The sequence below is a fragment of the Gavialis gangeticus genome, unplaced genomic scaffold, assembly GCF_001723915.1.
Source record: "Gavialis gangeticus isolate Ggan-Ray unplaced genomic scaffold, GavGan_comp1, whole genome shotgun sequence".
Lineage (NCBI taxonomy): Eukaryota > Metazoa > Chordata > Crocodylia > Gavialidae > Gavialis > Gavialis gangeticus.
In genome coordinates this window covers 48741129-48756630 of record NW_017729025.1, presented here as the reverse complement: position 1 = coordinate 48756630, position 15502 = coordinate 48741129, and the positions used below count along the sequence as shown (strand labels likewise).

The following is a 15502-nucleotide window of genomic DNA, read 5'->3' as shown; positions in this document are numbered from 1 at the left end:
CAGCTAGAGAAGTTGCAGGGAGCGGCATTAGGTGCTGGGAGTTGGAGAAATCCTCCAGCTGCTGGAGAAAACTGCAGGAGAGCCATGAGGAGCTGGGAAGCTGCAGGGGGGTGGGGATGACTACTGAAGGTGTGGGAGAAGCCTGAAAACAGAGAGATGACAGCAGAAAATCGCAGGAAAAGCAGCAGGAGAGACTGAAAGGCAGCAGGGCAGTGGGAAAGCAGACAAAGGCAGCAGAAAGTCCCAGGGAAAAGGCAGTAGATGGCACAGGAGGCTGAAAGTCAGCAGGGACAGCATGAAAGCAAGGAGAGGCTGAGAGGTGGCAGAAAAGGAGAGATGGAATTGGGAGATCGGGAAACTAGCAGAGAGTGGAGGCTGGAGCTGAGAGAGAAAGAGAACAAGCCTGGAATTTAAGATAGGGAAGGGACTGGGATTCAGTAAAACATGACCCAACTCGGGGCTGCAAATGACAGTGGTTTTATTGAACAGGGGAGATGGTGACACAATGTCTTATTGGTTCCCTTGCACCCACCCACACCCACACACAATAGCAGCAGGGATTAGAGAGGCTTGGTGCAGGGGCTGAAGCCCACTGAAGTCCAGGAGGAGAGAGAATGAGAGAGTCCAAATTGTAGGAGGAGGTGTGCAGGTAATATCTACCTATCCCAGGCTGGAAAGAGGTCCTTGCCCAGTAGGTGTTGTCCAGAGGGGGGTCGCTAGCAGGGCCTCTGGGTGGATAGGTGGTGTGGCGTGGTGCTGGTCCAGATGGAGAGGGCATCCCACTGGGTTTGTCTTCACTGCCCCTTTTTATAGGGGCAGACCTTGTGTGATCCTAGAGACAGGAGGCATACCCAGGAAAGGGTCAGCCCCTGGTGTACTGAGCATGTGTGCTCCATGCAGGCATGTGCAGTTTCAGGTGTCTGTAATGGCAGGGTACAATGATAGAGTTTCTGGTTGTGCAAGGTCTTTTGTCTTTCAGATGCTGGGTTCTTGTCTCCCTTCCTGGGTGAGTTCCATGGTTCCTGGATGAGTCAATGCGAGGTGATGGCCCAGTCATTACAGGCCATTCAGTAGAGGCCTGCTACCATTGTATTTTAATCATTCCCAATCACTGTCATTCATCCAGGAACCAATTTTCATGGGAGAGGTACGTGACTCACATAGTTGCAACATGGGATGCCCAGGCAGAGGACAGAAGATGGAGGCTTGACATATAAAATGGAAACTTGACATGACTTTGGTTCATTTACAAACACAGGCCTAAACAATACAATATCCATTTGAAACAATTAAAATCAATACAAAAGTGATAACAATACCACAGTAAAAATCAATACAAAACTAATAATTATACAATATAAAGCAGTGGATATCCAGAACCAAACATTTGCTACCAAAATAAAAATGTTAAAGCTTATCCTAAGTCTGAGCTCACTTATACTTATCTATAGGGAATAGAGAGGGAGAGAAAAAGTCAGAAATGGTTGGGGAAGGGGAGGGAATGCATTTTAAAATAAATTAAAAAAAAAAAAAGAAGAAAAACTGGGGGGTTTACTACAAATTCTTTTCACTCTGTGGGAAATCACCATCCCCTGGTATACATGCCTGTAGGGCAATGAATCAGAATCCACAAACCTTAAACAAATATGTTATTGCTCAGAAAGGGGAATTTAAACAACAGAAATGTCTTTTGGTTCTTCTGAAACCCCCACTCATGAGGGCATGGTTGGAGCTGGCTGTGTTGGCTGTACAGGTCTACATTTCACCAGCACTGAATTCCCATTTGTTTTTATTTTGTTTTAATAAACAGGGAATTGGATACTACTTCCCCTTGCCTCCCTAAATAGGGCAAAGATTGGATTTTATGTAGGGAGATATTGCAGGTTTCATTCTGCTATTGTTACAGTAAGTATTCTGGGCAGTGTCAAATGGATTAGAGATGAAGGCTATAATGAGTGAATTTCTGGTTGTACAGTAGAAAGGAAATAAGAAAAAGAGAGAATTAATCTTGAACAGGAAATTGCTGTATAAAGAATAACACAACCCCCCTCTGGAAACAAGGTCAAGAGCTAACCTTGACCACAACGGTAACAAGATGGTAGCAGCAGGTTCCAGGACTATTTAACAGTACATAGCAATGCTACAGAACAGTATAGGGCTGGCAGAAGAACATCAGAGAATTTCTTGCACAAGTTGTTGTTTTTTCAGTAACTCTGTGACAGGAAAATGCTGTTACTAACTTTCGTTTCTTATTAAAGTCAGCTTAGGGTGTGGCTACAAGAGAGTTTTATAATGAAACAGTGGGTAGAAACTGCCTGCAGTCTCTGAGCTCTAGTCATCTTAGGGAATAGAGAAAGCAAATACTTGAGACTGAGACTGTTGAGTTGAAGTCACAGCTCTTCATCAAAATCACTGAGGAAAAAAGGTAAGGTAGAGATACATGCGGTATGTAGTGTTGGGGATTTATAGAGTGCTCATCACAATTTTTTTTTCATTGCCACTTTCCCCCTTTAGTGAATATGGAGAGGATAAAGTACAAAGAGAGGGTAATCCCCTGAAGAGAACATAAAGAGCATGTGTGTGTATGGGGATGTTTATGGGAAGAGTAAGAAATGCCATGAATATGTCGGTACTCATTTTTTAGAAGGAATAATAATTGTATAATGTATTTATCCCAAGGAAAAATCTGCAATCCCAGTTTACATCTGGAGTTCTTTGAAAACTTTTAGGGACCATGCTAAAATGCCGAAACTGACTCCAGGCAAAAAAAGCTCCACTCCTGAAAGTACCAAGCAGAAGAAAGTTTCTCAGAGAGAGGCTGGATGTGGCAGAGACAAAACCACACAGTACAATGAGGAGCAAGATTGCCCAGGAGTTGTGGCTCATCCCCAGTTTCTATCAGATGTAGCAGAATTTGCAGCTAGTACACCTAGACAAAAGTCGTGGGCACTGGTGGCTCCAGAGTCCTCAGAGCAGCTGTCAAAAAGTGACCCACAGCAGAGAAGAAGGAGGAAAGCTCCAGGTGAGTGGATTTTATTTTTGCTGGTTAACGTTGTTAAGGTTCCTGTAGAGGTGCTGCAGGCTTCCCAGGGTTTCCTTTTTAAGGCAATGAATATCTCTGTGTATGTCACTTTCATCCAGAGATTTAACTGGAATTGCCACTTTTTGTCTTCTCTCTCTCTCTCTCAGGCTGGCCTCAGACGAGCTTGTCAGAGGAAGAGTCTGGTGGATAGGCAAGCACAGCTCAATTAAGTCAGACAGCTGCAGTGAATGTGACTTGGGGAATCAGTGATGTGGCATTATCTTTTCTTTCTTACCCTCTATTTCACCCCATAGAAAGGCAACCTTTCAAAACCTTTCATTAACACAAAGATTTGGACTTTCTAGCAGTTGTTACTATAGATTCTTGTATTCTTATCCATGCAACTATTCCTTTTGAAATTAGTGGACCTGTTCATGTCAGTAAGGAATTGCTGAGTCTGGAAGACATTTCACTGAAGATACAGGTAGTTACTGGACATTGGAGTGGAAGCATGGTAACAGAGCAGTTCAGGTGTTTTTATACAGCTTCGGTGAGCCCCATTGTGGACTCATACCAAAGGCTGGTTCCAGTCAACTCAGCTGAATATAAGTTAATGGTTATTCAGGATGGAGAGTCAAAGGTAACTATATTGTTTACTAGCCACATCATTTCTTGTGTGCCACTGGCAACAACAAAAAAATGCATCTTAACCATGTTGGCCTAATGGAACCAGAAAACTGAAAAGATTTTTTAATATTTAATGACTGAACCTGACAGACATTTTTGCTCAGATAACACCTCTTGTTGAAAGATCCCACTGCTGCTGTTCTGGGGCCCTGAAATCCATTCCAGTTGTTATCTTCCTACGCTAAATAATAACAACCTAAATTATTCCTATTCTAGGGGTGTTTTTAGTTTGCCTATTGTGGATCCTGAATGTTTAATCAGTGCAAATTCTTACTTTTTCTCCCTGGAAATGTTGATGAAATGCAAAAAACATAAAAATAAAAATTGAGAGCTTTGGTTGGCTTCCATACATCACTGCTTGTGGAAGGACACAGCTATTATTTCTATTGTTATTGATGTTATTTCTCCTTTTAGTTAGACCGGTTCCTCACTAAGAGAAGCACAAGTGATTCTGAGATATACCAGCAATGATTTGGCAGCCTGTCTATGTAAGGGCAAAATATTCGACAGTAGCTTAACCAGGGGTCAGAGAGCAGGGCACTGTCCCAGGCACTGATTCAGAGTGAACAGCAGAATGGCAGTCCCTAGGGAGTCTGCACTGCACCTGGGGGCAGGGAGATCACTTTGCAGCAGCAGTTGCTGGGATCTTTAAGTCTTTAGGGCAGGTAAGTCTGACACCTCCTACACACTCTCCAGTGCTCAGCAACTCTCCCACTTCTCTGGTATCTATGCTATGCCTCTCATAACCAATATGTGTGTTTGACACTAGCAACAAAGTTAGTATGTTGGAAATTCTCTAGGAGCCATAACTGAGGTGCCAGACAGAAGACAGAGTAAGCAAAGTATCAGGACTAATGAAAGCATGGAAGAAGGAAATGCTCCTCAGAGAAAAGCCAGAGGAAGGCAAGGCAAAGGCACAGTGAATGAAGCGGGGATGGGAAGCTCAACATTTGCAGCTCCAGTGTCTCCACTAGAGGTACATGAATCTGAAGCCAGAAGAAAGTCAATTGGACAAGAAGCTCAAAGGCTCCAATCCCCAGAAAGGCTCAAAGGCTCCAATCCCCTCCTTGAGCACTGCCCGAGGCCAAAGCGGGCTCCACCTGCACAAAAAATGAGACAATCTGCAGGTTGGTACAAGTGATCACAGGATGTATGAGTCATTGAAGACAGCATCATGTTTCACAGTTTTTCACCTAAGGAGGTAAAGCAAAACCTCTCTTATTGCTGCTGTTATTGTTACTACTAAGGGATCCAATAAAGGGCCAGGCCTGTCGTGCTAGATACTGCACAAACAAGTAACAAGGAGACAGCTCTGGCCCTGGGGAGCTCACTGGTTTATGACAAGATGCAGCAGGTAGATGAATCAAACAGATGATGAAAAAGGTAACAGTAAAGGGAGCCCCTATTGTTAATAGGCAGCGGTGAGCCGAGGCTTCTTTCAATGAGAGATTGTCAAACAGTGGAAACAAAATGTCACTGAAAGATTTCAAATAGCTTTCATTTTTCTGAGTTAAAAAAAAAGTTGTGTGTTGTTTGTTCAACAATTTTGGAAAGATTTTATACAAAATATTTGCATATTTCGTTTGGTTTGTGTGGTTAGTCCCTCATCACACTTTTCCTTCCATTTCTACTCCTCCCCCTTGTTTTTTTTTCTATTTTGCCACAGAAAAACAATAGGGAGAGGAGGGCAGGAAGGAAAAAAGGAGCACTCAGAAAAATTATACAGCAGATGAAATCTACCCCCCAAAAGGCTACATTTAAAAAAATACCATATTTACCTAAATTCAGGATGACTTTGAATTTAAGACAACTGCCTGATAATTAGATTCTAGACATGAAAAGCTTCTTCATTTGATATAATTTTCCATGTATAGAGTCTAATTACTGGGAATTACTAAATTCATCCCCCCACCACTGCAGTAGGGCAAGAAACAGTAGGGGGGAAGGTGGTAAAGCAGTCAAGTGGCTTGACCCATGCCCCATGCCTCCTGCTGCTTGTCTCCTCTGCTACTTGCCTCCACTGCTGCCTGCTCTCCACTTGCACCCCCCACACCTTTCCCACCCCCCTACCTGCCCACTCTAGTGCCAACCCGCTCACAAAGCTGCACCCCGTGACACCTCTCTCCACACCATTTGCCCCCCGCTCCTGCCTGCCTCCTCCAGTGCTTTCCTCCCGGTGCCTGCCCATTTGGCCCCCCCAGTGCCCGTCCCCTGCATTGCCATTGCATTGGTGGGTACCTGCCATCATAGCTGTGGCTCCAGCTCTGGGCCTGCTCCAGTGGCTGTGGCAGCTGCAGCTCTGGCCCCAGGCCTGCTCCCAAGTCTAAGTCAGAGCTGCCATCTTTGCCACAACCACTGTTGTATGGCTTGGCAAGGTCAGAGCCAACATGTGCTCCATGGCCCATGCTGTGGGCTAGAGTGAGATTGGAGCTGGAGCCAGAGCTGCAATGGGAGGGTGAGCGGGGCGGAGGCTGGGCATAGGCCGGGTGAGGAAGCAGAGGCTGCAGTAGCCGGCTTTTGGGGGGGGGGGGCGTGCTACAGGGAAAAAAGAAATCTCATCTTGGAGATATATTTTTGAAATTAGGTAGATTTCCAGTATTGAAAAATCAGGCTAATTTTAATAACAAAACTGTTTCATTCAGAAGTGTCACCCAGGTTTACTTCAACTTCTTTTTTGTATAAGCAAATAGCTCTAGTGGCAATTGCCAAACTTCTGGACGATAAAAGAACATCATTACCTAAAGAGCTCAGGGCACATCTGAAACTACTGGATAAATAGGAGCTGAAGAGTTAGCTGCTAGAACAACACTGCAGATTTACTTGCAGATCTGTTCCTTATCTTGTGAGGTGTTAAGATACCTTCGAAGTGCTGATCATTCCTCAGAGCTGCTGAGTATCCTAAACCCTTATTGAAGTGAGTGGGTGGTGTGGGGGAGCCCCTAGGGGGATGTATTTTGCAAAAGTCAGAAAATACAGTCTTACTTAGCCTTTAACTTTTGTTGTCTCTTAAATATTCCCTTTCAGGAGCAAGAATTGGACAAGCCTATTCCAGACCTGCCTTCATTGACTCATGTGATGGTTCAGAGGTGCCAAGCCGAGATGTCTTTTTCCGCATTAAGGAGAGGGTAAAATCCCTTCCTCTGAAACATGATGAGAGAGCCAAGGCTGCTGGTATTATTAATGAGTTCATTGATTCATTCATTAGTTACCTGAAGAAGAGTGAGGAGAGGTCTTACTTTAAGGAGGTGACCAAGATGACCACAGGGAGCTACTATGAATTTGTGAAAGTGAGTAACTGCCTACTTGCTGAGGTAATGGGTACTGCTATTTTATCTAGTGAAAAATACAAATCAAAAACTAGTCTAGCATCTTATTTTTTTGGTATCTTATGGTATCTTTTATATAGCAATCATCACTGTGGTAATTTTATTGGGATCATATAGCCATAAGTTTATGTTTACATAGTTTATATCTTTTTGCCCAATTAACTGAGGGCCAGACTCTGATAACTTTACTCACCTTACTCAAATAGTGCTTTTGTAATTGGCTAGTCAGTGACATCCCTTGAGGAATAATTTAGGGTACACATTAATGTCGGTTAGAGTACCAGAATCTGGGCCTAAGGAATTAATTCAGTTCACATTCTAGATACCTTGTGCTGTTTTGTGGCTATTGGGATCAGTACACAATCATCTTTGTGACCACTAAATCAGTTATTTGTTACTATGATAAATTATTTTAAGACATTTGATTTTTAAACCCATGCCTTTAGATTACTATCATTGTAACTGTTTATGTTATATATTCTAATGTGCTTTCAGAAGTTGACTTATTATTATTCCTTTTTATTTTACACTGCATAACATCTTCCCACAAAGAGGTTCAAAATGTATCACAGACTGGGTTTGCCTACACGTGCTCCCAACGTGCAGTTGGTATTGCGCAGTCCCAGCAGTGCACAGTTTGTTTTTGAACCTACTGTGCAGTAGCAATGAGTTACTGTGCAGTAGCAGCAGCATCATGGTTAGTGCACACCAGTGCTACGTCATTGTAGTGACAAGATATGTCGCTGTAGCTTTTCGCCAGTGACGTAGTGTCTTTTGTAGACCCTCCCAGTGTGGTTCAGATCCTCAGTTTGTTTACATGATGGACCTTGGTTGACTTTAGTACTTGATCATACTGTACAAGTATTAAGCCTATAAGTATATAGGCATGTACACAAATGTATGCACACGTGCGTACGCAAGCACGCGCACATACACATGCGCGTGCACACACAAAGTATGCTATTGAATAACAGCCTCTTAGGAGAAATAGGTGGCAGGTGTTTATTGGCACCCACTGTAGTTCCAAACAGCAGTGTAGAATTAAAACACAACTATATCTAGCTGAAATCCAGTGGGGTTTTAGAGATGCAGGTGCAATTACTGAGACTGAGGACATCATGTCTAATACACAGCTTATGCAAAACTAGCAACTCTATCAGTATAATCACCCACATATTACCTTAAAGCAGTGGCTTAGTGCCAGCCTTGCAGAGAAAACACTCATTGAATCACATCCAGAGCTGAATTGCATCTTGAGCAGCTATATGCTAGAAGTCAAAGGAGACTTCAAGCTGCTCTGAGTGAGCTGGCATGGAGCCAATGTGGCTAGCTCAGTGCCATCCGCCTTGGCCATATAATGCAGTGTACCAGAGGTGTTTCTGGGCTTGAGGATTAGGGAGATACGTGGCCAGCATGCATTGTACTTTGGCAATATCTACCAGCACAATAGTTCCTACGGGGGTCATTACAAATCAACCCAACTTAGAGCTGTTGACTTATGCCAGGGGCTGAACTTGTTCCTGGCAGCCCCTAGCATCAGTCGAGAAGATTGTACATGCTAGCATTCAGGCCATTATTCATTATACAGGTATCCAGACCCCTCTGACATATTCTCATTAAACTCAAGAAGCCTACGCAGAAGTATTAGGCACAGCCCATGTTACTATAAGAGCCATGAACAGGCAGGGCCCTCCTTTCATTCTGTAGCTGCTGCTTATATAGTTATTTAATTAATCCTAAAACTGATAGCTGATGCCTTTCTGCAGGTTGCTCACCCTGATGAGTTTGACGTAATGCTGTCTCTACCAGTTCCCAAATATGTTCGTTATGAAGAGGTAGCTGGCTATACTGGCCTCTATTACAAAGTTACCTTAGAGAGAAACACCCGGAGCTTTCCCACCCCTTTTCTGCTGGATGATGGATGCACCGTGTCTCCTGTGAAAGTCCTAGAGTTGTTCAGGAAACATGTCAATCAGTTCATCAACTCACACTACCAAGGTAAACAAGAGCTTTTGACTCTGCCAATGGAGACATCTCTGATAAGGACTTCAACCAAATATACAATCATCAACTTTAACACCCTTTCAATATTAATAAATAGGTATTATCGTGAACAAATGCATCATGTATGAAAGGGAGGGATGCAAAAACACTGCCTTGAGCTAAGCAAATTCCACTCTCCATCCCCTCCCTGGCTCCACTAGTTTAATCTGAATCTGTATTTCCCCTAGTATTTGGAACCCGCGTCTCCCCTCCCCCAAATCATTCTGCTGATATCTCTCAGTCCTAATTTGCAGTACTCTCTGCTCCAACTCTTGAATTTGCTTGAATAGCGACTACCAACCATCGCATGAATAGAAAATAAGTGTGATCAAACAAACATGGTCTTGTTTTTCATGAGAATGATGTTTGATGTATAAAGATAGATGTGCTGATACAATATGCTAGCCTTCATGAAATATTTGACTTAGTACCACATGATATCTAGTACCACAGGATTATTTAATCTAAAGAAGAAAAGACTGAGTGTGGATTTGATAATGGTCTTCAAATACCTGAAGGGTAATTATAAAGAGGATGGAGACAGACCATTCTTTGTGGCCACTGGGAACAGGAAAAGGAGTAGTGGCTTGAAATTGCAACAAGAGAAATTTAGGTTGGAGATTAGGAAGAACTTTCTTATTATGAAGGTGGTTAAGTACTGGAACAGGCTATTTAAAGAGACTATGGAATCTCCATCCTTGGACATTTTTAAAAGCAGGTTAGACAAACACTTGACTAGCATAGTTTAGGCAGGGATAATCTTGTTTTGAGCAGGGGATTGGACTAGATGACCTCTTGATGTCCCTTCCAACCCTACTTTTCTAAGATTCTGTGACATGATAATTAAAAATTATGCAAAAATAATATAACACATATTAAATGGATTAAAACTGCCTGACTGATTCCAGAAAGTAACTGTAAATAATAATCTACAAGGAGCATGTCTAGTGGCGTTTCACGGGGATTATCTATTGTCCCACCACAATGCAAAAATTTTATTAATGATCCGGAAGAAAATACAAAATCATTACTTGTAAAATTGCCTGATGACACAAGAATTAGCGGAGAGTTAAATAACAAAAAGGTCAGACCAGTTCTACAGAACAAGCTATATTACTTGGTAGTAGGGACTGCTTGACCAATATGTAATTTAATTTATAGCCTATGCAAAATCATACATCTGGTAAACCAAGAATGCAGGTTAAGGAATAACATTATTTTAGGTAACTAAACATGACTTTGGAGTCATGATGCATAATTGGCTGAAAAAGAGCGCCTAGTGTGAGACTGTGCCTAATAGTTCTATTGTAATTCTTGGATGTGAAATGTAAAACTACTGAATGGGAACAAGGAGGTGAACTCTATGATTGTATAAAGTGATTCGCTGAAATCAAACCTTGGATGTTACCATTAGATGCATTTAGGAGTCAAAACCTGAACCGAGATTAAAGCACCGCACCCCTAAGTAATGGTTTCGAGGCTTACCTCAGCCTGGGGAATATTACAAGCCTTCAAATTCCTTCTTTGGTTTGCATAGACCTGTATTGGTGGTGAAATAGAGATGTCCCACATGATCTGCTTGTAATTATGTCTCTTTGATGTTTACAATGTATTTCTCTCTTTTCCTTTTGGCTTCTCAGTACATTTCCCAGGGTGGAATATGAAGGCACAGAGGAAGAAACCCAACTGCCCAGCAGTTACTGTCATGGTACTAGATGATAAAGGTGGTGAGGTGATATCTATGGATCTTGTTCCTGCTCTGGAAATTTCAGCCTCATGGCCTCCTTCATGTGGTATAGGGAAGGGTGTTGAAAAGTGGCTGGGGAAGAAAAGCATGATATGGAGGAATAAGTCCTTTTATTTTGTTGCCAAGCAGCCACCTGGGGAAGATAACAAAGGTAATTTAATTCCCTTTCCTAACTAACTGTCTACCTCAGCAGATACCCTCATTTAAGTGATGGGACTAGAACTGAGTTTATAACCTAGCTGTCTGCGAGAGGAGCACAAAACACTGCAGAACCAAACTCTACCCAGTTTGTTTGTCTCCCATGAGAACTGGACTATACTCATTATATTGTGACATCTGTGGCATATCTGACATCTTCTGTAAATGTAGGAAAAGTGCCCTTCTAAGGACTCATGGCCAGACCTTTATCACTTTTCTTCCTGCATTGATTTCCTGTTTAAAAAATTACCAAGAATAACTTTAAATTATTTAACTTTAAATACCTCTTAAATGTTTAAGTAACCTTAATTAAGCCTTGGACTGAAAGTATTTCAAACCTGCACACAGATAGACAGCCTGGCATTGAGATGGCTGCATTGTTATATATGTTCTATATTGCAGAGACCTGGAGAATTTCTTTTTCTCATATTGAAAAGAAGATTTTGAATAACCATGGCAACACTAAAACCTGCTGTGAATCTTATGGCACCAAGTGCTGCAGGTATGTAAATCGAGGGATCAAGCATGAGTCCAACTGAGGATGTCTCTCCTGCCCCTTGGGTTAGTACAGGTGAAATCAACATCCACACAAGGGTAGGACGAATATTTTTAAGAAATAATTTATTCTACAGATTACACCTCCTTTCTGATTCACATATTGTTCATGGACAGTGTGTGACATTTTCCCTTGATTTACTTTTTATTTAAAATGAGTCAGTGAAAAATGCTGTCCTGTCATTAATGAGTTATTTGCTTTGAATATCCAGTGTTTAAAATTAAAGTGTTCTTGATTTGACACACAGACCACATGGTAAGACTTCCTTAGCTAGACTGGATAAGTGTACCCCTGTCCACAGCTGTCCACTATGAACACAAATATGACTTAAGACCTCTGAGCAGCACTTATGGAAAACATTCTTGCCATAGAAAGCCTGAGCACCTCCTATTTACCATAAAGGATCTTAAACATACTCTTCCATCTTCTTTCCCTTGCAAACTTATTTGGGCCTCTAGAATAAATCGGGAGTAATGTGTGGGGTGATGGCAAGTTCTCTCCTTAATTACACATTGTGAATCTACAGTAATTTACTGGTTTGCATCAGTGGAGTTATTCTGGATTTTTTTCTGGTTTAAATGAGCTCAGAATTTTGCACATTCTGTCTGAATTACTTAAAAAGAAAGGAGTTCCCTGTGGTTCAGTGGTAGAATCCTTGTCTACCACAGAGGAGACCTGGGTTTGATTCTCAGACACTTATACAACTACAGCCATGGAGGCACCGAACATCTGGACTCAGTCTGGTCTTTGGATTCTGGCTCAGTGGCCTAAAGGGAGGATGGAAGGTCTGGGAAGTAGGGGTGTGCAAAACAGGCCATATTTGATTTGGATTTGGCCTGAATTGGGGAGAATGATTCGATTAGTTGATTTGGATCACTTTCCCTGTTTGATTCGGCTGAATCCAAATCTGAAGATTTGTTGCTGATTTGGAGAATCAGTGGTTTAGTCATAGACACAGTTTTAAATGTTTTTTTTACATACCTTGAGGTACCAGGTGTGGCTCATGAATGCTGAGATAGTGGGGTGGGTAGAACATCCCACAGGAGCGCAGGGCCCCCCGACATGCTCCCCAAGTGCTTCCAGTCCACTTCCAGGTCGACCGCCGAGCGCACAGGGGGCCCTCCCTGTGCCTCCCCAGCTCGGCGATCAGCCACAGGGCGGGGATGCCAGGTGCCCCTGCAGACCCAGGAGGTACCAGTTGCTGAGCCAGGAGGGTGCGAGGGGGACCCCCCATGCTCTCCCCGGCAGACCTGGAGGTAGACCAGAAGTGCTTCTGGTCCACTTCTGGGTCTGCTGCCAAGTGCACTGGGGACTCCCCCACACTCCTAAGGGATGCTTCATCTGCCCCAGCATCACAGCACTCATGAACTGCCTGCTACCTTGAGGTATGTAGAAAAAACATTTAAAGCTGTGTCTGTGTCCAAATCATAAATCTTCCCGAGTCTCTTTATCAATTTGGAGGGTTCTGATTCAATTAGGAGAAATTAACGGGTCTCCTGATTCAATTCAGATTCGACCACTGAATCGGGCCAAATCTCCTCCAAATTGAATCAGTGACCAAAGCTTCGTACAGCCCTACTGGCAGTCTCCACTCCTCCAAAAATGCCTGCCCAGGCATATGCATCGAAGGTCTGGGTGGCTCTTATACATACACCATGATCCAAGAGGATCAACAGTTGCCATTTAAAAAGATAAATATCTGGAACTAGAACATTTTAAATGTGTAATACCATATTTTGAAAAGCATTAGGTCTCCTTAAGGTGTTGTGATTTGGTTAGTGGGGACTAATGATAAATAACAATGACTATGAATAAAGTTTAAACTTTCCCCCCTATATAGAAAAAACTGTATTCGGCTGCTGAAGAGCCTTATTTCAGAGTTGAAGAAACAGTATCCTCGGCAGCTAAGTCACATGTGCTCCTACTATGCCAAGACCTCTTTTCTTCATACTCTGACACAGGTAAAGGATGACTCAGACTGGAAACCCACACATGTTGTCTACTGTTTTCTCAGGGTCCTAGATGATTTCATTCAACATGTGGAAAATGCAAGCTTGTTCCATTTTTTTATTCCAAACTGCAACTTGTTTTCTAGCTTACCTCCCAAGGAGCTGAAATTCCTTCTAGACCTTTTACAAGAGCAGAAAAATAATGGGTTGCCAGCATTTGCAATTCATGAGGAACAGTCTCTTTCCCATTCTTCTGCTCATGGTTTTGCTACTGAAATGCATAGAAACAATAGCTTTGTTAGTGTTATATGTATCTTGCTAGCTTTCTTGTGTTTTTATACAATTCTTCTTTCTGTCTAGATTGGGGCGAATCAGTCAATATGATTTTAGAAAGAATTTCCCTTATTTTCTTTATAGTTAGAATGGATTAGGTTGATTGTACGATCAGATAGTATTGTAGGATCTGCCTCTTTACAATGACAAAATAGTTCCAAGCACCCCTTTCTGACCCTCACTTACTCTATCTCAACCCCCCTCCACTCCTTAGTCTTGTGGTTACCAGGAAGGGTTAATATAGGCCCATGCGTGCCAGTCCTAAATGGCTCCTGCTCATTGTGAAAAATCTAACTCATTCTGGAGTTCATGCCAGCTTCTGGAGCAGCCCAGAACTAGGGACTCATGAAGGTGACCATGAAAATTAAGATAACTTGTGCCTTTTTCTCCTGAAGAACAGCTCTTGAGAAGCACAGCACAGGATCTGGCCCAGTACTTTCTATTTCTAGCTATTCCATTCCATGCCACTGGGCATTTTTACATGTGCTTTGCGGTGGGTGGCTGGGGGTGGGGTGTATGCTTTCCTTATAGCTGCTCTTGCGAGCCATTCTAATTAAAGCATCTGCATCTGCGTCTGATGTATTCAGCATCTCACACTTCAAAAGGGCAGCAGGGACACTTTAGTTAAAGTGGTCTTGCCGCCATTTTGAAGCATGAGGATGCTGAATGATGTGATGCTGCTGGAGCATGCTAATTAGCACACTCCAGCAAACTCGATTAATTGGGTCTGCCCCAATGCATAACCTTAACTGAGTTTGCGCCAATGCATTTAAATTAGAATGCATCAGAGTGCATGCTGGGCATGTATGTAGGTACCCACTGAGGCTGCTTGCTTCTTCCTCTGCATCTGAAATCTTAAGTAGAGATAGGACTAGTTGCTGTGCAGTCCTAAATGTTGGCATGTGGATATATAATTATGCAGACAGGGGCCAACTGAAAATTTTCAGACCTTGTTCCAGATCCCTCCACTTTAGGGGAATTATTATGGTTTCACTTTAGATTAATCTGTAATCATAAATGTCCTCTTCAGTATTGTGCTTTCAAATAACACACATAGTGCAACTCCACCCTAACTGGAAATACATTTTTCTTTGCAAAACCAGCCTTTGTTCCTGTATTGTTGAGATTTGAATGTATGTGCAGGTTAATCTCTCTTGGATTTCTCATTAACTCTGTGCTTTGCCTTTGCTAGTCTATTAAAAAAAACATGGTTTCAAACAGCCTTTTAGTATGAAACTGGACTGAACAAGGTTGCAACAGCAAATCTTGCTGTTAAGAGTCGAACCTATGGAAGTAGATGGTAAGCCTAGGCCTGATATACTAGGGGAAATACTGACTCATTTCTGAAGATAAAACCGCAGATACTGCACTGTTCTCAAAAATATATTTAGATTTGGAGACAATTAAATGATGCAAGGCCAGGGTGGGGTTGCTTATCCTAATATTCCATATATTACACATATAACAAAGCTCTGGTGGAGTGATAACCTTCTGTATCTGGAGTGGAGCACTTTCTATGAGTAGCTCAGCACAGGAATTAGGCCCTTAAGAGAGAAGATTTTGCTGCTGAGTAGAGGCATATTTGGAAATGCTGGGTAAGCAGCTGTTTTTCTGCCTCTGTCCATTAATTCCTGGGTCAAA

At 42.4% G+C, this 15502-nt stretch overlaps 1 protein-coding gene across 1 annotated transcript; it reads left to right on the top strand.

The window, feature by feature from the left end:
- The first annotated feature begins 1666 nt into the window (after nt 1–1666).
- On the top strand, nt 1667–14447 carry LOC109298553 (cyclic GMP-AMP synthase-like). The gene is made up of 8 exons (XM_019518697.1): nt 1667–2425; nt 2680–3072; nt 4524–4836; nt 6734–6996; nt 8802–9033; nt 10719–10976; nt 11426–11525; nt 13420–14447. Exons 2-8 carry the CDS (start codon nt 2743–2745, stop codon nt 13886–13888), a joined length of 1965 nt encoding a protein of 654 aa, XP_019374242.1. The 5' UTR covers nt 1667–2425; nt 2680–2742; the 3' UTR covers nt 13889–14447.
- Nucleotides 14448–15502: the final 1055 nt, after the last annotated feature.